Source organism: Bos indicus x Bos taurus, chromosome 11 (assembly GCF_003369695.1).
Source record: "Bos indicus x Bos taurus breed Angus x Brahman F1 hybrid chromosome 11, Bos_hybrid_MaternalHap_v2.0, whole genome shotgun sequence".
In the NCBI taxonomy this organism is placed as follows: domain Eukaryota; kingdom Metazoa; phylum Chordata; class Mammalia; order Artiodactyla; family Bovidae; genus Bos; species Bos indicus x Bos taurus.
In genome coordinates, this window is record NC_040086.1 from 47,820,291 (window position 1) to 47,845,489 (window position 25,199).

Here is a 25,199-nt window from a genome sequence, read left to right on the forward strand (position 1 = left end):
GCCTGGAAGGCTGCAGTCCACGGGGTCGCTGAGGGTCAGACATGAATGAGCGACTTCACTTTCACTTTTCATTTTCATGCATTGGAGAAGGAAATGGCAACCCACTCCAGTGTTCTTGCCTGGAGAATCCCAGGGACGGGGAGCCTGGTGGGCTGCTGTCTATGGGGTCGCACAGAGTCGGACACAACTGAAGCGACTTAGCAGCAGCAGCAGGAATCTGTCTATAACTCTCTAAATGTCTGCATGCACTCCATAGGCAAGAATCATTGAGACTAAGATTTCTCACTGATCTATCAACCTCATTCAATCCAAACACAACCTTCAGATTTCTACTGATTCATTTACTGATTATTCCCCAATCGCATTAACCCCCAACAAATCAAGTGTCTATTATTCAGCAGGAAAGAAAGAGATAACTTTGGAAGACCCAATGGTCAACTCCAAAGCACAGACCATATGAAAATAGTTTTTTCCAGCAGTATACGTTTACATTTAGTCATAATTCTAATAGCTACCACCAGGCAGGAACTGCTCAAACAAAACAATTCCTCCAAATCTTTCCTTCATGTACTTAAACCAAAAGTAAATTTTGATCATCTAGAAAAATTTAAAACAGTCTAACATTTAAACAGATGTAAACACTTCTTTTACAAGGATGCTCTTCATGTAATTTTATTTCACTACTATACTGGTGGTAAGAAAAATCGAAAACCCTTACACTCAAGACATCTGTACGACATTTAAGTTCTAGAACTTATTTGCTAGTCTTGGAAAACACAACTAAGCATGACTAAGCAAAGCATTAGATGAAAATTTCTGAGCTCCCTTCTATCATTTAGATCTTGCAGTTTAAACCACTAAAGTGGATGAGTAAATTTTTTTCATAGCTTATTTCCTGCTCACATGTAGTAAAAATTAAAGCTAAAACTGTAAAAAGAGGTCAAGGAAATGCAATATAGTATGAGAACTCCTTTTGTTATAAGTGCATGTTCTTACTATTGCATCAGAGCAAGGATCAGTTCCAGGCCCTGTTGCTAGGTGACCAAAGTCATCTGCATGGCTGCCCAGGAAATCAGCAGCATCGAAAACCAGCCAAGAAGTAGATAGTGAAGAGAAACACCTGTCTATTAGCACTTCTGTTTTACTCCATTTTTTCTTTTATAAAGGAAAAGAAAAGAAAAAGCATGGAAGGATGTTCTTAAATGTGAAGGCACATTTTCAAAAGATAAAAAGCACATATTCAAGGGTGTGTCTGTCTAGAGAAGATATTACAGCTTAGAGAAATTCAGGACACACAAATCTGTATACTATCTCATGTACTTTTAGTATCATTCACGTTTTTAATGGATTAAAGGTTTCAAAGTCTGGAGGCTAGACAGAGGAGAAGTAAATAACTTAGACGATCCTTACAAGACTATGAAATCTAAACAAACCACCCTACCTGTTTGCTTAAACATGCTTATGAACTGATTAGACTTAAGGACTGGTTTTCACTGCTCATCATCCAAAACCAATCCCTTTCTGAAATACATTTTATGAAATTATAATTATTGAGTAAGCAGTGACAAAAGAAGTACATGATAAAACTCAGTATTTGATTTAACGCCTAAGTGCCAATTCTTTTCTGTTTTAATATTTATTTATCTGGCTACATCAGGTCTTAGTTGCAGCATGAGAACTATTAAGTTGTGGCATGTGGGATCCAGTTCCCTGACCAGGGATGGAACCCGGCCCCCCTGCATTAGGAGCAAGAAGTCTTACCCACTAGACCATCAGGGAAGTCCCTGCCAATTCTTTAATACTGCTAATCTTTAAAAAACTTCTCCATCGACTTTGGCAGAAAAACTGGGATGTGACCCTAACAATGTGCTCTTGTTGCACCTATGAGGAATCAATTTCCCTTCCAAGCACCTAGTTAAACATCTGGTTTACTTAGCAGCAGTAGCAGCAGTGAAAGGGGTACTGCAGAGAACATTTAACTGAGAAGAAGACCTGGACTCTGGCTCCATGCAGCTTGGGAAAAGTTATCTACTACTTAACACACAACAGAAAAAAAAGATACTATGCAAACACTGGACAGCAACAAGTAAAAGAATGAAATTAGAACACTCTCTAACATCATACACAAAAATAAACTCAAAACGCATTAAAGACCTGAATGCAACAAGGCCAGATACTATAAAATTTAAGAGGAAAACACAGGCAAAACACTCTTGACATAAATCACAGAAAGATGTTTTTCAATCTACTGCCTAAAGTAATGAAAATGAAAACAAATGGGACCTAATTAAGCTCAAAAGCTTTTGCAGAGCAAAGGAAACCAAAAACAAAGGGACAACCCTCAGAATGGGAGAAAATATGAGATTTTTACTAAATGTCTTACTAGTAGTGTGGTTAGTCTGATGTTTTATTTTATTTTTAGGGAATTTGTTCCTAGCTTCTAATCACTGTGATCTTTTTACAGCTTTGTTAGCCATTTCTTTTCAGTAATTCTGAAAATTCTACCCAATACATGTATCAAATTATCTGCCTATATTTCAGAACTCAGTTCTTTTTCGCCTTGCTCAGAGTAAGTTTTCTAGCCTTTTTCATTTCCCTCCTTGATGAACAGTACCATCTCTCTACTACATAAGGATTTATCCGTTATACAATAATAGTACTTCAGAGCTAGCTGACCTCACCCATTCTAATTATTGTTTAAGGCTAAATGCAAAACATTTTCTCCTGCCATTACTTTTTTCTCCTCTTACACCCCAGGAAGACCTATATAAAAGGCTCACTCAGAACTATTTTACAATGTTCTCTATTTCATTTTGTATAGCCTTACGCCATTTTTTTTTTTAACAGTCATCATTTTGCCTCACCAATGCATATGCTCCATCTAGTGGCAGAAGATCAGTTTAGGAAAAGTGGTGTACAAAAAGGGTTTTTTTTTAAAACCATTATTTGCCCCCTTTATAAAACATTACCAGCCCTGCAATGGCCTGATTTCCTAGTACAGCACAGTGTTTAAGAACAAATGCTTGAGTGAAACCTTTTCCCAAACCTTCATCTACCACTTGCATACCTTGGGGTACGTTACTTAATATTTCTGAATCTTAGTTTCCTCACATGTGAAAAGGGAATAATGTGCTTGTATCATGGGCTATTGGAGGAGGAAATGGCAACCCACTCCAGTATTCTTACCTGGAGAATTCCATGGACAGAGGAGCCTGGCAAACTAGTCCATGCGGCTGGAAAGAGTCGGACACAACTGAGCGACTGACACACATCATGGGCTATGCGAGTATGTGCGTGCTAAGTCGCTTCAGTCATGTCCGACTCCTTGCGACCCTGTGGCCTACAGCCCATCAGGCTCCTCTGTCCATTGGATTTCCCAGGCAAGAATACTGAAGTGGGTTGCCATGCCTTCCTCCAGGGGATCTTACCAATCCAGGGATCGAACTGGAGTTTCTTACGTCTTCTGCATTAGCAGGTGGATTCTTTTAACACTCCAGTGTTCTTGCCTGGAGAATCCCAGGGACAGGGGAGCCTGGTGGGCTGCCGTCTATGGGGTTGCACAGAGTTGGACACAACTGAAGCGACTTAGCAGCAGCAGCGTCACCAGGGAAGCCGTCTAAATGTATGTAATGCTCTCAGCTCAGCATGTGGAACATGGTCAATTCTCCGTAAGTGAGAGCCATATTTTCTGCCTTCTCCTTAGTCTATTTTCATCCTATTTAAGGAGGGTAGGCAAATCCTCAAATGTTTTTATCATTCCCTCCCCTTTTCCCCTAATTTCCTTGGATCAAATCTTTAGGCCTTCCATCACTGCCTTTTCCCCAGCCTGACCTTGCCTGACAGGGGCAGCCACTCTCGTCAAGTCAGTTCCTGAGAGTCTTTAACAGGAGTCAAGCATTTTCTCAGCTGTTCAGTTCCTTGCCTGGCCCCACAGAAGACCACACCTCACTGCTCTGCTGTGCTAAATCTTACCCACTCTCACAAGTCAAATGTAAAAATATCAACTCCAGGGACTTCCCCAGTGGTCCAGTGGTTAAGACCCTGCCTTCCAATGCAGGGGGGGCGAAGGTTCAATCCCTGATAAGGGAACTAAGATCCCATATGCCTTGTGGAGTGGCCAAAAAAATAAACAATTTTTAAAAAATTAAAAACAACTAAACGGAACTTCCCTGGTGGCACAGTGGATAGGAATCTGCCTGCCAATGCAGGGGACACAGGTTCAATCCCTGGTCTGGGAAAATTCCACATACCTCAGAGCAACTAAGCCCATGTGCCACAACCACCGAGCCTGCATGCTGCAACTACCGAAGCCCGTGTGCCTAGAGTCCATGCTTTGAAACCAGAGAAACCACCACAGCGAGAAGTCCTCACACCACAATGAAGAGCAGCCCCCGCTTGCTGCGACTGGAGAAAGCCACTCACAGCAACGAAGACCCAAGGCAGCCAAAAATAAATGAATGAATAAATAAAATAAAATATCAACTCCATAACCTTAATCAAGAACTCAATGATCATCTCTTTTCTTTTTATTAGTAAGCAGAGTCTGTCCTAAGCAAACTTACTTTATGTTGCCTCAGAATCTTTCTAGTTCTTTGACATGTACAAAAAGCACCCTTACACGAATACACTACACCACAATTTTCTAAAGAACAGGTACTGTTTTTCACTGTCAACTGTCCCACAGCAAATGTTAGATACTTGAATCTTAGCATGATTTCATCCACCCACACACAGAAGTCTAAAGCAGTAATTATGTTTACTGACTTTTCTTACTTAGGAATTAAACTTAAAAAAAGTCAAAAGACTAATAAGTAAAGCACTAAATAAAATATCCTAAACAGGAAAGAGTTCTAGATTTTCTTAAAAATAGAGAAGGAAATAAAAAACACATTCGTTTTTACTTAAAAACAAAAACAAAAACACATACACATTTTTTTGGCTACAAAACCCAGCGGTTGATATTTATTTTAAATTGTGATTATACTGCTGCTACTTCTGCTAAATCACATCAGTCATGTCTGACTCTGTGTGACCCCATAGACAGCAGCCCACCAGGCTCCCGTCCCTGGGATTCTCCAGGCAAACATACTGGAGTGGGTTGCCATACAGGCATCTAAAAACTCTCAACACATTAAAGCAGAAATCTTCAATAATTTTTTATGTTGGCAATGATTAAAAGCCAGAAAGTGTCTTGCCTAACATCATGAACTTTTTTGCATACGTTTTCAAGGAAGTGATGACTAAAAAAGTTTAAAGGACGCATTAAAACATTAAAGGAAAAAATAAATTTTTTTAAGCATGTCAAAATTTACTCAAGTTCCTCACTCAACCACCAGCCTGCTCATATATGAGTCACCAGCTTCCTTACTGTCCTCCTCTCGGCAGGGTGGGAACATGTGCCCATAACATGGTGCTCACAGGCTGCCGGACAACATTCCAGTTTATTACTCAAGGCTGTTTACTGTGATACGTAAAGGCTTAAGCCACAGTGGCTTCAGCTTCATCCTGTTTGTTCGCCAACCCACGAGTCCACCCAGCCTTTATGACAGGTGGCTCCAGAAGCTTGCACAAATTTACGAGGTGCAAGCTAGAAGGGCAGGAAGACTTTACAAACCAATGGAATCTTGGACAACATCAGTCAACACAGAATTCCTCAGGTGCGCGAGAAGCTCGTGTACAAGGTCTAGGCAGTTCTAGTGGGGTCACAGCCTCCTTTACAGCTAATGCTAAGTAGATGCCGCCCCTTAACCCCCCAAAAAGGGAAGAGAATACACTGAAAAATGTTAGAGAACTTCACTAAGACATCCAAGCTTTCGGCTGTGCCTCAGGACTATAATTCAACAAATTACCCCAGGATCAACTTAATGGTGTCATTTCATGATAGATCAGAAGAATCTAGAAGCCAGGTCACCTAGAACCTAAACTACTTTCACAGGAACATATAAAACTACCCCCTCCCCTCCAAAAGAACCTGTAAAAGCCCTTATAACTTCCAAGTACATGAAAAATATACCCAAAAGATAAATGAATAAATTAAAATATTTAATCAGCAATATTCACCTCAAATATCTCCCCACTAAAAAGGTCAGAATGTAGGTTACTCACTATGTGGATCTCTTGTTGTCCACTTTCAAAAAGATACTTCCATTTCTAGCACCAAATACATTTAAATGCTTTGTCTCAAAAATTAGCCAAAACATGACAACCCTTACGAATATGTATAAAGACTTGCCAAATCCCAAAGAAGACATGTTTAGCAAGTCGCCAGTAGCTGGGGGACAAGAGTAAAAGAGGGCTCTGATGATAACTGGCTTCCCTGGGGGCTCAGACAGTAAAGAATCCACCTCCAATGCAGGAGACCTGGGTTCAATCTCTGGGTCAGGAAGATCCCCTGGAGAAGGGAATGGAAACTCACACCAGTATTCTTGCCTGGCGAATTCCATGGACAGAGGAGCCCGGCGGGCTACAGTCCATGGGGTTGCAAAGAGTCGGACAAGATGGAGGGACTAACACTGATGGTAATTAGGATTAGACAAGACATAAGCTAGGAAATGAAGGCACAATGGCCCCCTTAGCAGCGGCACCAGGCAAAGCCCTGAATCCCAGATCTTGGTAGCCAGGAGACCACACACGAGGTATGACTGTGAGGCCATCCCCACCTATTCCGGAACCTGGGATCTTTTCTCTGACTGGCTGCTTCGGAGGCTTCAGCTACTCTCACTGTCCTGACATCTTCTGGTCCTGCCTGTCCCCATACCATCATAACTGCGGGTAGCCCAGTGGTCACTGCCAGGAACCTCTTGGGGTCTGAACCATCACTAGAATGCCTTGGTCACCGGCAGCTGCCAATATCTGAAGCTTCCTAAACATCACCAGTAGTTACTTCACCCTAAGGAACCCTAAAGAGAGTTCCTCACTCACAGTGATTTAAGATCATCCCTAAAGCACCCCCAACCCCACTCTTCCAGAAGGTCCTTGAATCAGTATACACCAATAATCACTTCAGGCATCAACTGAAGACATACGACGCCACAGTCTCCAAAAAGTCTGAAGCCAAAGCCACTTCCAAAGCCCTGTTTACATCCTCAGTTAACAGACAGGCCCCACAACCTCAGAGCTATTTCAGAGAACACTCACTACCTTCCAGCCTCTGCTGGCAACCGCCATCACAGATCCAAAAATGGGACCGCTGCAGCCAACACCACTTCTCTGGCCTCTTTCACTGAGTCAAAACCCTCAGCACACTGGGAGTGGTGAGACCTCTCCCAAAGGTCATTAAAACTTCTGAAGGCCCAGCTACCCAAACGATCTGCAGAGCCCCAGCCATTCAGTCCTGTCATACCGAACCTACAAGTTAGCAATACTTCCTTAAAAGCATCCGTGTTAGATGTATAGATCAGTCTTTTGGACTCTGTGGGAGAGGGAGAGGGTGGGATGATTTGGGAGAATGGCACTGAAACATGTATAATATTACATAAGAAACGAATCGCCAGTCCAGGTTCGATGCAGGATACAGGATGCTTGCGGCTGGTGCACTGGGATGACCCAGAGGGATGGTACGGGGAGGGAGGTGGGAGGGGGATTCAGGATGGGGAACACGTGTACACCCGTGGCGGATTCATGTTAAAGTACGGCAAAACCAATACAATATTGTAAAGTAAAAAAAAAAAAAAAAGCATCTGTGTTATAGTTCTCACTTGGGCTGCCTTGACTTTAGCCAGCCAATACTACCACTTTGTCAGATTATTTCTAACAGTTAGGCTTGCGCATGAGTTAAGAGCCATTCTCTGGATTCCACAAGTTTCCATGTTACAGCTACTGTCCTCATGCATACAGATGCAGCAGCTCATAAGACATGTTTTGCTACAAAAAGTTCTCTCCAAAATTTTTTTCTACTCTCCCAGAAGTTTACAACATGTGAACAAAAATGTCTACAACCAGTCACACACTCCCCAATAGCTGAAACACTCCAAGGTATCACACAGTAACCTTAAGCCACTTCTCTTGGGCTCTACTAAGACTAAGAATCCCAAGGGCAAAACTGGCCCAGTGCTAAAAATGGCAACTGCTTATAAGCAAAGCTCCAAGTCAAAGATTTAAGAGATGTCACAAGAAAATCGCTCAACTCAAGTGACCGGCTCTGCTGGCTAGCAACCAACCCACTCACACAGCAAACAACACTGGAGCAAAGTGACCAGTAAGCTCACAGGAAGACAAGGAGACTAGGATGATGCAGGGCAGACAGATGCAAGCTTTGTTACCCCAATCATCCTGTAACAGAGGCCGAGTCACACCCCGGGAGTCACTCAGGAAGTAGGAAAAGTTATTTCTATAAACAAACTCCCTCAGAGTAAGTTAAAAATTTGGAAACTGACTCACCTTGACACTAGGAGTGGTCATCATACAAGAAAATGGGTTTTAAAAAAAAAAGGCTATAGAAAGAGGTTTCCGGTTTGCTTTTATTCGTATTTTTTGAAATAACAGCAACACGGAACTTTAAGAGTACCACAGTAAAACCACATAACTAAAAGCAAGGATGGAAGAAATAGTACAAACAGTGAGGAAGCTAATGGGATGAAAGCAGCCATGGGAAATGGTGGATGATGCTAGAACACACCAAACACTCCAGACAACTCCATACCTTATCAATGGCTTTTCCAACCCGAGAAACGCTGCTGTGGATGTCTTTGTGGTCAGAGGCCAACTTCTGAACAGTATCCTTTATTCTCTTACAGCACTGTGTCAAGACAAGTGAAAGTGTCCCTGATAACTCAGCATCTTGACCTATAAAAAAAGAAAGAAAGAAGACTGGCTATTCACAAAAGCAAACCCAAAGATGGCAAGTTATCACACTGGCCCTCTAGAAGATGAAAAGGTAGATGTGAAGAAAAATCAGTAACAGCCAGAGGGGATATTTTTCAAATGAACAGTAAGAAAGCTAGCTTAATTTTTGCATCATTTGGAATACATTTTAAAATTTTACTATGACATAAATCACTTATGTAATAACTAAATTGAATAATACTGCCAAGGCATTTTTAAGAAAATATGTCTAAGTGAATAAACTCACTTATTCAATTCACTTAAAGTGTCCAAATCATTCTCACAATATTCTATTACTAAATTTCATAAGGAGAGAAGTCTAATTGCTTTATGTTCTACATAAAGAAGAAAAACAAACTTTTTTGGATAATATGAAGAAACGGTGAACATGGCAGAAAACAGTTTACATATCCCCACCTGTAAGCCTCAGTGAGCCATCCCTACCAGTCAGGGTGGGAGGAACTCTCTGGAACTTCGAGTTCCCAGATGCCAGCCAAGGGCCCACCCTGCAAGCAGGTCTTTCTAAGCATTAGCAGCCTCAGGCTGGCTTGCAAGGTTGGTCTCTGGTGGGCATCTGGGAATCTGGACTTCAGGAGGGTTCCTACCACTCTAACTGGTTAAGAATGGCTTGCTGTGCCTAAACTGTAAAATGTGGTTTGTGCTGAACTGCTTTTCTTCTGGGAGTCTGGATTTTGGTATCTGCTAGACAGAGGGTGCCTACATGACAGTACCCAGTAAACACCAGAAGACTATGTCTCCAAACGAGCTTCCCTCGGAGATAAACACTTCACGCTGTTGTTGTTTAGTCACTGTATCCGACTCTTTGCGACCCCATGGGCTGTATCTGGCCAGGCTCCTCTGTCCACAGGATTTCCCAGGCAAGAATACTGGAGTGAGTTGCCACTTCCTTCTCCAGGGGATCTTCCTGACCCTGAGATTGAACTTGTGTCTTCTGTATTGGCATGTGGATTCTCTACCACTGAGTCGGGGAATGCCACAACACTTCATACTTGTTAGTGTTTGATGCCAGAGGAATTAAGTATGCCCTGTGTGACTCCACTGGGAGAGAACTCTCTGCAGCTTTCTCTTGGTTTCCTCTAGACAATGCCCCGTGTGCTTTTCTCCCTGGCTGTTTGTCTTGTACCTTTTTGCTGTAACAAATGTTAGCCACGAGTATGAGTGTGACTCCCTGTTGAGTCCAGTGCCTCCTCCTGTATTACTGGAATCTACAGTAGTCTTGGACTGCAAGGAGATCAAACCAGTCCATCCTAAAGGAAATCAACCCTGAATATTCATTGGAAGGACTGATACTGAAGCTGAAGCTCCAATACTTCAGCCACCTGATGCAAAGAGCCAACTCACTGGAAAAGACCCTGATACTGAGAAAGACTGAGGCCAGGAGAAGGGGGCAACAGAGGATGACATGGTCGGATGGCATCACTGACTGAATGGACATGAGTTTAAGCAAGCTCTAGGAGATGGTGAAGGACAGAGAAGTGGGGTGTGCAGGAGTCCATGGGGGTCACAAAGAGTCGGACTTAGGGACTGAACAACAACAAAGTAGTCTTGGGGACACTTTTTCCTTGATAAATCAACAGTAAGTTACTACAGCTGATATCCTCTTTCCTTGGGCTACCTCCTCAGAAAAAGGCAGCAGGAGGAAGAGAAAGAGAAGTCTGAAAAGAGATTGTTCTCTTTATTTGTATTCTCTTTGTCTCTCTGAATTTGTATTCAGTAATACTTGTCAGTTACCTCAAGTATAGATCTACACATCCACACCTGTAAGCAACAGACCTAGCTCCTGAAATCTTACTGAGTAGTTCTTAAAAGTATAATTTACATCAGAGTGATCTGGAGGTCTAGTTAAGACAAAGTAGATGGATCCACATCCCCAGAGTTTCTGATTTAAGAGGTCTGGGATAGGACCCAAGAATTTGAAAGACAGTAGCCCAAAAGTAAAAGCAGTCTTAGGATCTTCATTCATCGAACAGCTATTTGTTGAGCATTCAATTACGTGACAGGTACAGCTGTGTCCAGGCAAAAAATCCCAGCAAACCATAACTTCTGGTGAGCAAGATAAATACGACGTCAGTCAATTACACAATATTGCAAAAGAGGATACGTGCTCCTGGCAGGGGTGGGGGACCAGAGTAAAACAAATGGAGAGTGAGCCATTATAGGGTTGAGCCACTGTAATCTTAAACAGGTGGACGTGGTAAGCCTCACTGAGGAAGTGACATCTGGGCAAAACCTTGAAAGAAGAGGGGGAAGGGTAGCAGAATATGCCACCCCAAAATAGCCTTTTGGTGTAAGGATGATCTTGAGCTGATTATTTCTGAGAAACAACAAACACAGGAGAAGCTCTGAAAACAGAGTAGAAGTTACCCTTTTATAAGGGAAATTTAAATGTATAAAATTAACCTCCATTTTTAAGGGTATCTCTGTATGAGGAAGAGAAGAATGACTGCTGCTGCTAAGTCACTTCAGTCACGTCAGACTCTGGGCGACCCCACAGACGGCAGCCCACCAGGCTCCTCTGGGAGCCTGAGATTCTCCAGGCAAGAATACTGGAGTGGGTTGCCATTACCTTCTCCTAAATCACAAGAACTTTTTATGAAAGCTCAGACTTAGATTTACATAAAAAACCTAACCCCTGTTTACTGTGCTTTTCCTGCTAACCTCCCCATTACTGGCCCACCCACACCTACCTTTCTTGTGTCTTTAGCCGAAGCTGGTCTGTAAGCCTGAGTTCTAAGCCACCTCTGTGAGTTACTCACGACTCCCTGGAATACTGACTGCACCTCCCACATGCACATGAGGTATACGTGTAAACAGACTGCCTTTCTCTAATTAGTCTGTTTTTTATTATAGGAGTTGTCTCAGCCAAGAACTTGCAAGGGTAGATGTAAAATTACTTTTTCCTTCCCTACAGAGGAATGCATTCCAGCATTTATGACAACCACTGAGAGAAGTAAAAAAATAAGTAAAGAGAAGATGTATCCATAAGGTACCCAATTCAATACGGGATGGCCAAAACAGAAATTGCCCTTATTTCTAAACACAACTGCACAAAGTATGTATCAGGTGCTTCCAATTTCTAGTGACGCAGTTTAGGCTAAGGGAAGACCTGGTAATCCAGGAAAAAAATTTAGATCTGTCTAAAACATGTCCTATACATACTTTGGGCCAAAAGAACCTAATTGCTTCAGTAAGCTCTGTCCTGGCCATTTCTGCTCTTTCTGTATCTAACCCTTATCTAACCTCAATGACTTTATCTTCTCTTTGAACTTCTTTGCCCACAGACTTACTCAGTCTTCTCAATTCCTAATGAATTCTGTTTTCTCCACCACTCCTCTGGCACAGAATCAAACACCATTTAACAATTTCAGATATATACACCATCATTAGTCTCAACTAGATTTAAGAACCAAAGGGAAGACAAATTCTTAAACTGTATACTCCACAGTCTTATGTACCCTACACATTTGCAGGTGCTATTAATGTAAGTATACAGATTGATGGTAAATAAAGTAAGGGGGAGAAAACAGTTAAAAAGAAAGTCATACTCAACAAATGGTGCTGGAATAACTAGCTACTCATTTGCAAAAAAAATCATATTACAGACAGAAATTAACTCAAAATGGAATGAAGACAGAAATTAAAAGCTGAAACTATCAAACACTTGTAAGAAAATGGTTTTATTCTTGATCTTGGATTGGGTGATGGTTTCTTAGATATGACACCAAAAGCAACCAGACAAAAAGATAATTAAATTGGACTTCATTAAAACAAGGGCTTCCTTTGTGGCTCAGCTGGTAAAGCATCTGCCTGCAATGTGGGAGACCTGGGTTCGATCCCTGGGTTGGGAAAATCCCCTGGAGAAGGGAAAGGCTACCCACTCTGGTATTCTTGCCTGGAGAATTCCATGAACTATACAGTCCATGGGGTCACAAAGAGTTGGACACAACTGAGAGATTTTCACTTCATCAAATCTTAAAAACTCTTGTGCTTCAAACACTACCAAGAAAATGAAAAGAGAACCCACAGAATGGAAGAAAAATACTTGCAAATCATGCATCAGATAAGGGTCTAGTATCTAGTATACAAGAATTCTTACAAGTCATCAATATCAGAATGTTCTGTCAGTCGCTCAGTTGTTTCCAACTCTTTGCGACCCCATCAATGGCAGCATGCCAGGACTCCCAGAGTCCACCCACACCCATGTCCATCGAGTTGATGATGCCATCCAACCATCTCATCCTCTGTCGTCCCCTTCTCCTCCTGCCCTCAATCTTTCCCAGCATCAGGGTCTTTTCCAGTGAGTCAGCTCTTCGCATCCGGTGGCCAAAGTATTGGAGTTTCAGCCTCAACATCAGTCCTTCCAATGAACACCCAGGACTGATCTCCTTTAGGATGGACTGGTTGGATCTCCTTGTAGTCCAAGGGACTCTCAAGAGTCTTCTCCAACACCACAGTTCAAAAGCATCAATTCTTCAGCGCTCAGCTGATGTGTTCTCACATCCACACATGACCACTGGAAAAACCACAGCCTTGACTAGACGGACCTTTGTGGGCAAAGTAATGCCTCTGCTTTTTAATATGCTATCTAGGTTGGTCATAACTTTCCTTCCAAGGAGCAAGTGTCTTTTAATTTCATTGCTGCAATCGCCATCTGCAGTGATTTTGGAGCCCAGAAAAATAAAGTCAGTCACTGTTTCCACTGTTTCCCCATCTATCTGCCATGAAGTGATGGGACCAGATGCCATGATCTTAGTTTTCTGAATGTTGAGCTTTAAGCCAACTTCTTCACTCTCCTCTTTCACTTTTATCATGAGGCTCTTTAGTTCTTCTTTCTTTTCTGCCGTAAGGGTGGTGTCATCTGCATATCTGAGGTTATTGATTCTTCTCCCAGCAATCTTGATTCCAGCTTGTGTTTCTTCCAGTCCAGTGTTTCTCATGATGTACTCTGCATAGAAGTTAAATAAGCAGGGTGACAATATACAGCCTTGATGTACTCTTTTTCCTATTTGGAACCAGTCTGTTGTTCCATGATGAACAATCCAGTTAAAAATAGGCAAAGAATTTGAATAGATTTTTTTTCCCAAATAAGATATAGTGGGAACTCCTTGGTGGTCCAATGGTTAGGTCTTGGTGCTTTCACTGCCATGGCCAGGTTCAATTCCTGATCATGGAACTAAGATTCCACAAGTCGTGTGGCATGGCCAAAACAAAAGATACACAAATAACCAATAAGCACAGGAAAAGGTACTCAGCATCATTAATCAATAGGGAAATGCAAACCAAAACTACAGTCAGAAACTACTTCACACCCACTGGGATAGCTATAATGAAAAAAGGTAGACGACAATAATAAGTGTTGGCAAGAATGTGGACCCACATATATTGCTGAGGGATGGTGCAAAAGCTGTAGAAAACATTCCTCAGAAAGTTAAAGTTACCGTATGAGCCAAGAATTCCACATGTAGGTACATCAGTTCAGTTGCTCAGTCGTGTCCGACTCTTTGCAACCCCATGAATCGCAGCAAGCCAGGCCCAAGAGAAATGAAAACATACATCCATACACAAACTTGTACATGTTCACAGCAGCATTTAATAGCCCCAAAATAGAAACAACTCAAATACCCAAATGATGAATGGATAAACAAAATGTGGCAAGTCCATACAACAGAGTATTATTCAGCTATAAAAAGGAAGGAAGCACTAATATATGCTACAACATGGATGAACCTTGAAAATAGTAAGCTGAAATACGCCACGCAAAAGGCCACAGATTGCTTGATTCTACTTATGTGAAACGTCCAGAACAGGCGAGGAGATTCATAGTTGCCAGAGCTGGAGAAGTGTGGAATGGAGAATGACTGTGAATGAGAGGAGGTTTCTTCCTGGAGTGAAGAAAATGTTCTCAAATTAGATAACGGTTATGACTACACAAGTCTGAATGTACTAAAAGTTAGTGAATTTCACACTTTCAAAGGGTGATTTTGTGGTATGTGAACTTTAACTTAATTTTTTAAAAAGCCTAAAAATGCAAACCATAACATCTGGATATGTTTATTTCTACAATTAGGAGACAACAAACAAAAGGTTAAGGAACACAAAAGCAAAGCTCAAGCTGGAGAGAAGTCATTTGGGGTTTGCCAGTTGAACTTCTATGCCCCAACCTCAAAATCCATTGATATTTTCAAATTTTAGTGACTCAGTTTGCTATGTTTATAAATCATAGATGTGAGGAATAATATAAGGTCAATTAATTAACACTGAGTTTTCAGTATGCCCCAAGGAGAATAATTTCTACAAAGTATTTGGAAGCACAAGGAAAGTGTAATGGCATAATCTGAAAGAGAACCCCAGGAAAGCCCTGTTCAGAGAGAAGGATTCCACTAATGCATTTTCAAATGGATTCGGTGGAAAGCAGCCAAAGGTAAAAACAGGTTTGGAAATCACTGTAATCACCAAACCGACTGAGACCAATCTTCTAAGTCCTAAAGGGAGAGGCCTAATGTTCTTTCCATTTACTTGTCTGAAAACAAAACCTGCTTCTAAGAGAAACAGAAACCTGCTTCTCTATGAAAGAAAACTAACTGGATTCAGTTCCTAGAAGTTAAACTGGGCAGTTCCTGTGACAGCCATCTTTACCATAACAACCAGAGCTGAAGGTGAATGCTGGGATCCATGTTGGCCACTAGGAGAGTGGTCACTTTTTACCCAGGATAAAGTCCTGTGCAAGTGTGTCTGGCAATGCGATAAACCTCCCTGGACTCAGGACCCATACACAAGTATGAAAAGAAATCACTCACCTTTTACTGTCACCACAAATACTTTTTTTTCAAAGACTATTTTTCAAGATCAGTTTTATACTTACAACAAAATTGAGAGGGAGGCAGTGAGACTTCCCAGTATACCCTGCCTCCACACATGTATAGCCTGAAAGTTCTTTTCTTTTTATTTAGCCCACTGTCTGGGTATAACCACACTTTAGCCATTCATCTACTGAAGGACATCTTGGCTGTCTTCAAGCTTTGGCAATTATGAATAAACCTGCCATAAACATCCAGGTGCAGGTTTTTGTGTGAAGTTAAGTTTCAACTCCTTTAGGTAAATACCAAGGAACACTGATTGTTGCCTTTTATTGCAAGAATAATGTTTAGTTTTGTAAGAAAACACCAAACCATCTTCCAAAGTGGCTGTAACACAGAAGTACTATTTTTAAGGTCACTTTTATTATTTGACTTGATTCAACAAGCAAAACAATTAGTACGGCAATAATCGATCCTAAATCCAAGCAAAGAATCCACATACACAGTTGGTCTAAGTTAAAGATACTTTTCCTTTTAGTGCAATAGAACAGTACCTTTTATAAACAAAATTTAAGCATGATATTCTCTAAAATTAGAATAGACATGGTCTCCTCCAAAATCAGACATCTGCCAAACTAAATTACACATATGTGAGTTAACTCCTAAATTGATTTTACCTTGCTTCCCAGGTGGTACAGTGGTAAAGAATCTGCCTACAATGCAGAAGACACAAGAGACATGGGTTTGATCCCTGGGTCAGGAAGATTACTTGGAGAAGGAAATGACAACCCACTCCAGTATTCTTGCCTGGACAACCCCATGGACAGAGGAATCTGACAGGCTACAGTCCATGGGGTCACAAAGAGTCAGACACGACTGAGCAACTAAGCACACAACATTAAGTTGTTCTTATAGAACCCAGTTAAGACTTCAAGTTCTGCCCTTAGCTTCACTGCCTATCCATTTCAGGATTTATGTCCATTAGTTACCTGGAAACAGTAAATAAGAAAAATATTTGCTTGCATAGCTTCTTGTACTTCTCTACCAGGGTTCCACACTACACTGTAAATATTTATTTATCACTCCCATGAAATTACTTGAAGGTAGAAAACGTAAGTATTTAATTTCCCATGTTTAGCATGGAAATCAGCACATATTAGGCATTCAATAACTATTTACTGAATGAATAGAAACATAATAGATTGTGTACTACACCGTCTCAATTTCAAGGATAAGACTGATTCTAAAGGTCACTGACAACATGTAAAATAGGTAGCTAACTGGAAGCTTCTGTGTAACACAGGGAGCTCAGCCTGGTACTCTGGCTCCATCATGACCCAGAGGAGTAGGATGGAGGGCAGGGTTGGAAGGTAGGTTCAAGAGGGATGGGATATATGTATAGTTATGGCTGGTTTGTGTTGCTGTACGGCTGAAACCAACACAACACTGTAAAGCAATTATCCTCCAATTAAAAATTTTTTTAAAAAGTCATTGACAAGTAAACATGGATATGCTTGCAAGATATTAAAACAGAAAAACTTGAAACTCTAAAAAGGTTGGTATTAAAAATTATAATAAAGGGCTATTTCATACTGTATGTAGCAAACCATAGTTAGCGTCAGTCACTCAGCTGTGTCTGACTCTGCAACCTCAAGGACTGTTGCCCAACAGGCTCCTCTGTCCATGGAATTCTCCAGGCAAGAATACTGAAGTAGGTAGCCATTCCCTTCTCCAGGGGATCTTCCCAACCCAGCGATGGAATCCGGGTCTCCTGCATTGCAGGCAGATCCTTTATTGTCTGAGCCACCAGGGAAGCCCGAGTAGCAAGCCAAACTGTGGCCTGCTGAGGTTTTGGGCTTCTCATGAGCTACCCTGGCACTCAGGACACAGTAACCACTCAACAGAGACATACTCAGAGGAAGCAGGAAAAGGCACAAATAGAAAACACTCTTTTTTTTTTTTTCCTAGAGGCAGTACACCCTGAAAACAAAATAAACTTTTTGGTATATTAACAGCTGGCAAATGTACATAGTAAAGGAAAGTATAGCATTTGTTCGTCCACCCCAAAGGTAGATTCACAGATGGGTATTCGGATCCGCTGCACCAAATCACAGCCGAGGGGGGTGCAAGTCCAAACACAAGAGAAAACAAATCACCTCAGTTTATCTCTAAGAGCTAAGTGACGTGGCACAGACTAACAGTCCTCCTGGAGCAGAGAGCCAGACCAATGTGATGGGCACGGGGAAGAAAGCAGGGCTCTACAGGAGTCTGTGAGGCAAGAACTGGCCAGAGAAGAAGAGAAGGAAGATGTAGGAACAAGTTTTTAGATGTCTGTTAGATATTTTTAGGGGCTTCCCAGGTGGCTCAGTGGTAAAGAACCTGCCTTCCAATGCAGGAGACTTGGGTTCGATCCCTGGGTCGGAAAGATCCCCTGGAGAAAAAAATGGCAACCACTCCAGTATTCCTGCCAGGACAATCCCATGGACAGAGGAGCCTGGCGGACTACAGTCCATGGGATTGCAAGAGTCAGACACGACTTAGTGACTAAACAACAAGATATTTTGAGAGCCTGTTCACTTCCTTCAAATTCAAAATACAGAGAACTAATCAAGACATCTATTTATCTCTGAAATGAATGAGTGAACCAGATAGGGCTTCTTATAGCACTTGAATATGGGTTTCTTATTTAAAAATCAAACCCAAATTTCTACCTTCCCCTCTCCTGAACTTCCCATTTCCCTCCTGGTTCTATAATTGTCTCTCTTTCATGCTCAGAACCCTAGATGAACCTTTGATTTTTCCAGCCCTTCTCTCCTATTCTGCCCCATGTCCAGGTAATTTCTTCCCTCAGGAGACTCCACACCTGGGTCTCTACATCTCTACCACTACCCCAGAATAGGTCCCTATTTCATCAGGCACATGCTGACAAGGAACCTTAACTAGTCTTCTGCCTCTAGTCAAACTTCACTCCCACTCCAATCACCCAAAATGCTAACTGGTCTCAGATCATGTCTCTGTCCTTCCCTTTTCACCGGCTCCAACCCAAGTCTCTCAGTATCTTCTCAGTTTACCACCTGCCCTGACAGCCCTGACTCTATAAAACCTGAGTCCAGCTTAATTTTCATTCTTCTGTTTCCTACCTTCCCACTCTGATTCTTCACTGTTTCCAGGATGCCTCTTGTACCCTCACTTCTCTGCATCTTTGTTCCTGCCAACCTCCTCTCCCAGCACCCCATCCTATCTTCCTCCTCTCCTCACTCAGTCTCTGTTACTGAAACTGCCCACAGGTTAGAGGAGCCTGTCCCTGTCTCAAATCCCACCCTGTTGGTATCCTTCAATCAGCATTTACTGTATACACATGGCCTCGCACTGTAAAAACATACTGGGCTTACCTCCCCAACTACTCAGAACATGCTTGGAGCATGAGGATGACTGCTTGTCCTCTGTAACTCCCACAAGATTTAGCCCAGTTTCACATATAGCTGGGGATTAGTAGCTACTAACCACGTGCTCTACAGTGCAATTGAAACAGCCCACCTCTAAGCAGTTCATTCTAAGGGCTCCTTCTCTTCCTATTTTTCTAAACTGATAGTATTTACACCAACCAGAAGCACTATCATCTAATAATATTAAGCGTGCTGTGTGCTTAGTCATTCAGTCATGTCCGACTCTTTGCAACCCCAGGCTCCTGTCCGTGAGGATTCTCCACGCAAGAATACTGGAGTGGGTTGCCATACCCTCTTCCAAGGGATCTTCCCAACTCAGGGATCAAACCCAGGTCTCCTGCATTGCAGGCAGATTACTATTCCACAGCCATGGTTTTTCCCCTCTCAACTGTAAAACTCTGGCCTCATTATCCAAATAAAGTTCCTTGAAGACTGTTGTTAATACTTTTTGAATATTCCTAAGAGTGTTAAGCAGACCACTGGACACAATGGCAGTTAACATACACCAGTAATAAAGATATCTAAACTCAGTGTCTCAATTAAGACACTGCTTAAAGGTACGGACCTTAAAAATAACAAGTAAACCTTGTTTTACAGAGTTCAAAGCCAGTTCACACTATCTAATTTCCACAACCCATGATATAAGCTATCAGTCTACTGAGGAGGAAAGAAGTTAAGTGAAATTGTAGAAGCAGTGAGGGCTTCCCAAGTGGTACTGGTGGTAAAGAATCCACTTGCCAACACAGGAGACACAAGAGATGTGGGTTCCATCCCTGGGTCGGCAAGATCCCTGGAGGAAAAAATAACAACTCACTCCAGTACTCTTGGCTAGAGAATCCCATGGACAGAGGAGCCTGATGGGCTGCAGTCCATGGGGTGGCAAAGAGTTGGACACAAGTGCGCACAGATGTGTGTGTGCACACACATGCACGCGCGCACACACACACACACACACACACACACATGGAGAGGCAGTGAAGTGATAGAACAAGGACTCACATCCAGATCTCCTGAGCTCAAGGACAAAACTTTATGTTCTTCTCCACAAGCACAAACACATCTTGTCTCCTCAACTAGCCTCTACCTTCCTGGTGGATTGAGGCCATGCATACCATGCTTCTTTTTTAAAGTCTCTCTTTATCTCCTCCCAAACATCTTCACAGACCAATAAGAAGATATTAAATCTATACGGATTGCACATACAGCACATCCTGTGCCCCAGGCCTCTTAGGTGGAGAAAGACTTGGCAAAAGAAGACATATGGATTTCCCAAACAATGTTCCCAAAGAACCACTTTGAGCTCAGCCATACGATCACTAAACCAAAACAGAGTGGAAGCTTATTTCTAAAAGCCTCAAGTGCTGCCAGAGATTCTAGTCTCTTGTTCCCTGAGCTGTTAGACTAGCACATAATCTAAGAAAGCCAGAAGAAACGCTCGGTTGAGAGTTATCACCTCCCCAGTATTCAACTTTGAGGAGTAACATGAAGTACCACAGGCCTCCAAGTACATAGCTTACAGCCAGGACTCCTCAGGTCTCCCCACAACTGCCTCTTGGGGTCATTTTCAAAGATTTTACAGATGAAGAAGCAGGGCCCCAAATAAAAACAAGTTTCAATATCCCAAGTGAAGAGCAGTCTGCCTAAAACACCACTTCACTATGCTAACTACTAAGTGACTGCAACATGAAAACACAGAAATTTCTCTATTAACTCTAGTAAGATAGTATCACAGAAGTGTTGGCAAGTTTCCCCCTTACCGAGGTTATTATCCAGAATTAGAAACTACTCAGGAGATAAGATAACCTTAGGGAAATGATTTTATTATACCAAGCATTAAAGTCATTTCAAGTAAGTTCCCAAAGGTAACATGAATCAAGCTGTAGTCTCAGAGTCTACACATAAAGTCATACCAGCAACTCAGGGCTTGAATTATCTGAACACTACAGTTACAAGTCAAGGAGAAAGCTGAGAAGTAAAGACTGGGCTAATCAAGAAACCATCTCAAATAATACTGTTATCGATGTAACTGGCAGCTGGCTCAACTACAGCGGGCATCTATCACTTCAAGTCTTCCTTTCTAGAACTCTCTCCTTTATTTGAGCAACAACACGTCACATGGTCATGAATCATCTGACACTTGGGAAGCACAGCCCAAGGCGGCTAATGGACTTCACCCAGCAGCCCCTCTTACTGATCTGAACTAGGACAATAAAAATATTCCCTAGTAATTTTGTTGGAAATACAGAAAATAGGCATGTCCCCATCTCTGGGATTGCAAGCAGTACAAGAATGACACGAGTCCACGGGCCATCTTTGCTTCCATGTGGAAAAAGCTCTGCTGAGGATGAAGCCAACCATGGAGGAAAGCGCAGCCGAGAGAGGAAGAGAACAAAACCAGTCCTCATGACACCCTCTATGCCCCGGGAGCCGCTGGCCTATCCTCAGCCTTTTTAGTTATGAGTCAACAAATTCCATTTTAATTAAAACCATTCTGCCACCTGCAACCAAAAGGATCCTGAGTGATACAGCAGTCCGAATGAGTAAGGTGCCAGATGACACAGTTACCTCCCAAATGAGCCTGGAAAGGAATGGCTGACAAATCTGCTTCTAAACCCAACTGGAAACACCAACGCTAGCCTATTATTATTATGATTCTCACCATCTATAAAACAGCCCAAATAGATCGGTGACCGGTCTATTCTCTTCTTTGAGTTTCTGAATACTGGCTAATTCACACAAACTTTTTTGACCTACTTATCTTGCTACTTTCCAGATTAGATGCTAAATGGAGATACCAAATTTTATTCAAAACTTGAACGGCATTAATTCTTTCAAGAGTGTCTTGTACTTAGCAAAAAGTTTAGTTAACAAATGGGGGACCAAGCTATGCAGCCTACTTAAAGTACACCAAATAAGGATAACTAAGTAAGACATACCACTAGTCCACCAAACCCTGATCCTTTTACAGTTAGTTCAACACAGACACTCACCACTGGTAGACGCTGAAAAGCAGGGAATCTGCATATATAAATAAACATACTTTTAAATATATATATGTAATATATACAATTCAAATTCCAGAATGTAAAGTTAGTTATACCTAACATGTAACCCCAGACCTCTGGTTTTTTTGTCTACTGACCCAATACTATATCACATAAATTAGTTTAAAATGTGACCATCTAATTTGCTTTTTCTTTCATGTTTAATTGCTTACTTCTCATTTATCACTCTCAAATTAAAAAAACAAAAAAAGAAGCAATTCTGTAATTAGTAATTAAATTCTCTTTGATTCACCAAAGAGATAAAGGTAGAAGATCATACTCTAAGTATCAGACCACACAGAAACACACGGAGTTTTAGCTGATAATATACATTGACTGCACCCACAAATGAAACAATCTCTACCAACTTGCAAATTGTGATAATACTAAGCCTAAATCACCGTATGCAGAACTACACGTCCAATGCCTTAGAGAAAAAATAAACACTGATATCATTTCCCTGAACCTTAAAATTTTTTCCAGAAACAGCCAAATCTTTGGCTACAAAATGGACAATTAGGTGGTCCGAGAATAAGAATGACTGAAAGGGAGATTTTTTTTTTTTACTACATAGCCTTTTTATCACTTGAATTTATACCATTTAAATGTATTATCTACTCAAAAGAAATACAATTTTAAATTTAGAAAATTCCTTGACAATCACTTTCAGAAACCATATTCGAACTCCTTTTAATAACAGCTCCAAAATAACAATTTCATTAAATACTGTACATCCTTTACACTTATAAACACTGTAATTTTTTTTCAAGTATACTATATACATGTAATAAAACAGTTACCCAGTTGTTCCAGCCTAATTTTCTATCACCAAACATGAATTTCGAATATTAACAATAAATCATTTATGATTCTTTTATGTTTTCCTTTCCACTACAGAAGTGCTATTGATTAACAAAATACAAATACACTTGCCGTCCCCCAAAAGTTAACAATACATACCCACAACGCAAATCACCAAAATGTATCTAATACCACTTATCTATTAATCAAGGGCTGTCCAAAGTGTGGTTCCCCTACCAATGATGTGAATAGTGACTTTAACTGTATGTGAAGTATTTTAACATATTTAATATAAGGTTGATCATACCTAACATACCAAATCTAGGACTTTACAATTATTGCCCAGAATGAGGATAAATCTACTGAAGTGAAACTGTGAATCTACCTCAAAAATAGGAGTGTGCATGTGTGAGAGAAGTTGGAGAAGAACCAGGGCATCATCCAAATGAGATCAAGGGCAGAGTGAGAATAATCACCAACAGCATCGACTGTATTAAATCTTACAGCAAACTTCATGCTCACAGGGAAACTCTCACTGAAAGGAGGATACACTAAATGATGCACTAAATGCTCTCCTCTTCCCCCAGAGTTAGGGAAATGCCACGTGGGGCAATTTAGAGCAGATGAGAGGATCTTAGGGGAGAACAGGCAAGCCCCTTCTGGGCAGAGTTCACGTCACGATCTGGAACAAGGGTGGTGCGAGTGGACCACGGTTGTCAATGGGTTTTCTTTGATGGTTCATCAGTTTCTACCACAAGCCATCCTAACCATCCTCACATGGTATAGCTGTCTGCTCACAACTTTAGGAAACAGAAATTTAAACATAAGAAAATGTAATTCAACCTCAAAAACTGACCTGACCCCCTGGCCCTCACTAAAGAACACTACTGAATCAGGCAGTTACTCACCAACAGTATGATGCAATGTTGGGGGATCTGTAGAGTCCCCATGATTCTACTTTATTCATATCACATTCTTACAAGAATATCATCACAAATGAACCCAAAGAATGAGCTTATTATAATAAGCCTAATTATAGAGGCTGCCAACTGGAGCCTCTCCATCAGGTCATGAGAAACCACCAGATCACTCTCCCAGATAGGCATATTCAGAGCTTTGAAAACTTCCTTTAAACTTGAAAATGGAGTTCCAAAATCAGATTTCAGTCCATATAGCTTTAAGAAGGGTATACTTAAGACTCAATGTAATACCCACATTGTCTGCAGAGAACTTTAGAAATCATCTGCTTTGAAAAATACTATTTTCCAGACACCAAGACATGATATCTGTTGTCTTCATACAATAGAACATCATAAGAAAGAAGATTTTATTTTGAAAACTAGACCTAGTACTTGTGGTATTTATTTTTCTTTCATGTTTTATTGGTGCCTTTAGTCTCTTAGGGGCTTTCTTGGTGGCTCAGACAGTAAAGAATCTGCCTGCAATGTGGGAGACCAGGGTTCAATCCCTGGGTCGAGAAGATCCTCTGGAGAAGGGCATGGCAATGCACTCCAGTATTCCTGCCTGGAGATTTCCTTAGTCTCTTAATCCTATTCTTAAAGAATTAAAGAAAATCAAAGAGATCAATATAAAACTGCAATTTGTTAGATAAGAAGGTAAAAAATAGGCAGGAACGCCACAATTCACATCAGACTGTTTGAACAACACGGCAAACTCTGTGGCTAATACCCCTCTGACCATAAGTTCCTCGAAAAGTCCCAAAGAGGTCTAAAACACATTCCTGCTTTAGCAAGTTCTCAAAATTATTTTATCCATCTGTGATTGGCCCCAAATCCCCTAAAATGAAGTTCAAATCACATTCGCCTTCAATTAATATGCTCTCTCTCTCTCATGAAGAAAGGGATTTTGTAACAGTTTCTATCTTCTCTCTCTCTCAAGCTCTGCAAGCCCTCAATATTCAACCTGTTCCTTAAAAATGGAATCACTCCTTCCACCTCTCCACGTCTACACCCTTCACCTACTCCTACCTTTTTCAGTCTTTGCAGGTGAAGCATGTCCAACCCTTGGGACTCTATGGACTGTAGCCCACCAAGCTCCTTGGATTCTCCAGTCAAGAATACTGGAGTAGGTTGCCATACCCTCCTCCAGGGGATCTTCCTGGCAAGGGGATCTAACTTGCAGCTCTTCTGTCTTCTGCATTGGCAGGCAGATATAAAAAGATTGCCTCTCCAGATGAGGGGCAGATGGGGCACACCTTCAGCCCCCTTACTTAAGCAGCCCCTCTCACCTCAATCTGTATTATTTTT

At 41.4% G+C, this 25,199-nt stretch overlaps 1 protein-coding gene across 3 annotated transcripts in view; it reads right to left on the minus strand.

Annotated features, from left to right (window-relative positions):
- RMND5A (required for meiotic nuclear division 5 homolog A) overlaps positions 1 to 25,199 on the minus strand; it is a 60,497-nt gene that overhangs the window by 32,981 nt on the left and 2,317 nt on the right. For 2 of the 3 annotated variants that reach the window (XM_027555496.1, XM_027555495.1), the window contains exon 2: positions 8,642 to 8,784. The exons of the other annotated variant lie outside the window; for it this stretch is intronic. In XM_027555496.1, coding sequence (XP_027411297.1) covers positions 8,642 to 8,784 — 143 coding nt within the window. The remainder of the gene's footprint in view (positions 1 to 8,641; positions 8,785 to 25,199) is intronic. 3 annotated transcript variants of the gene reach the window in all.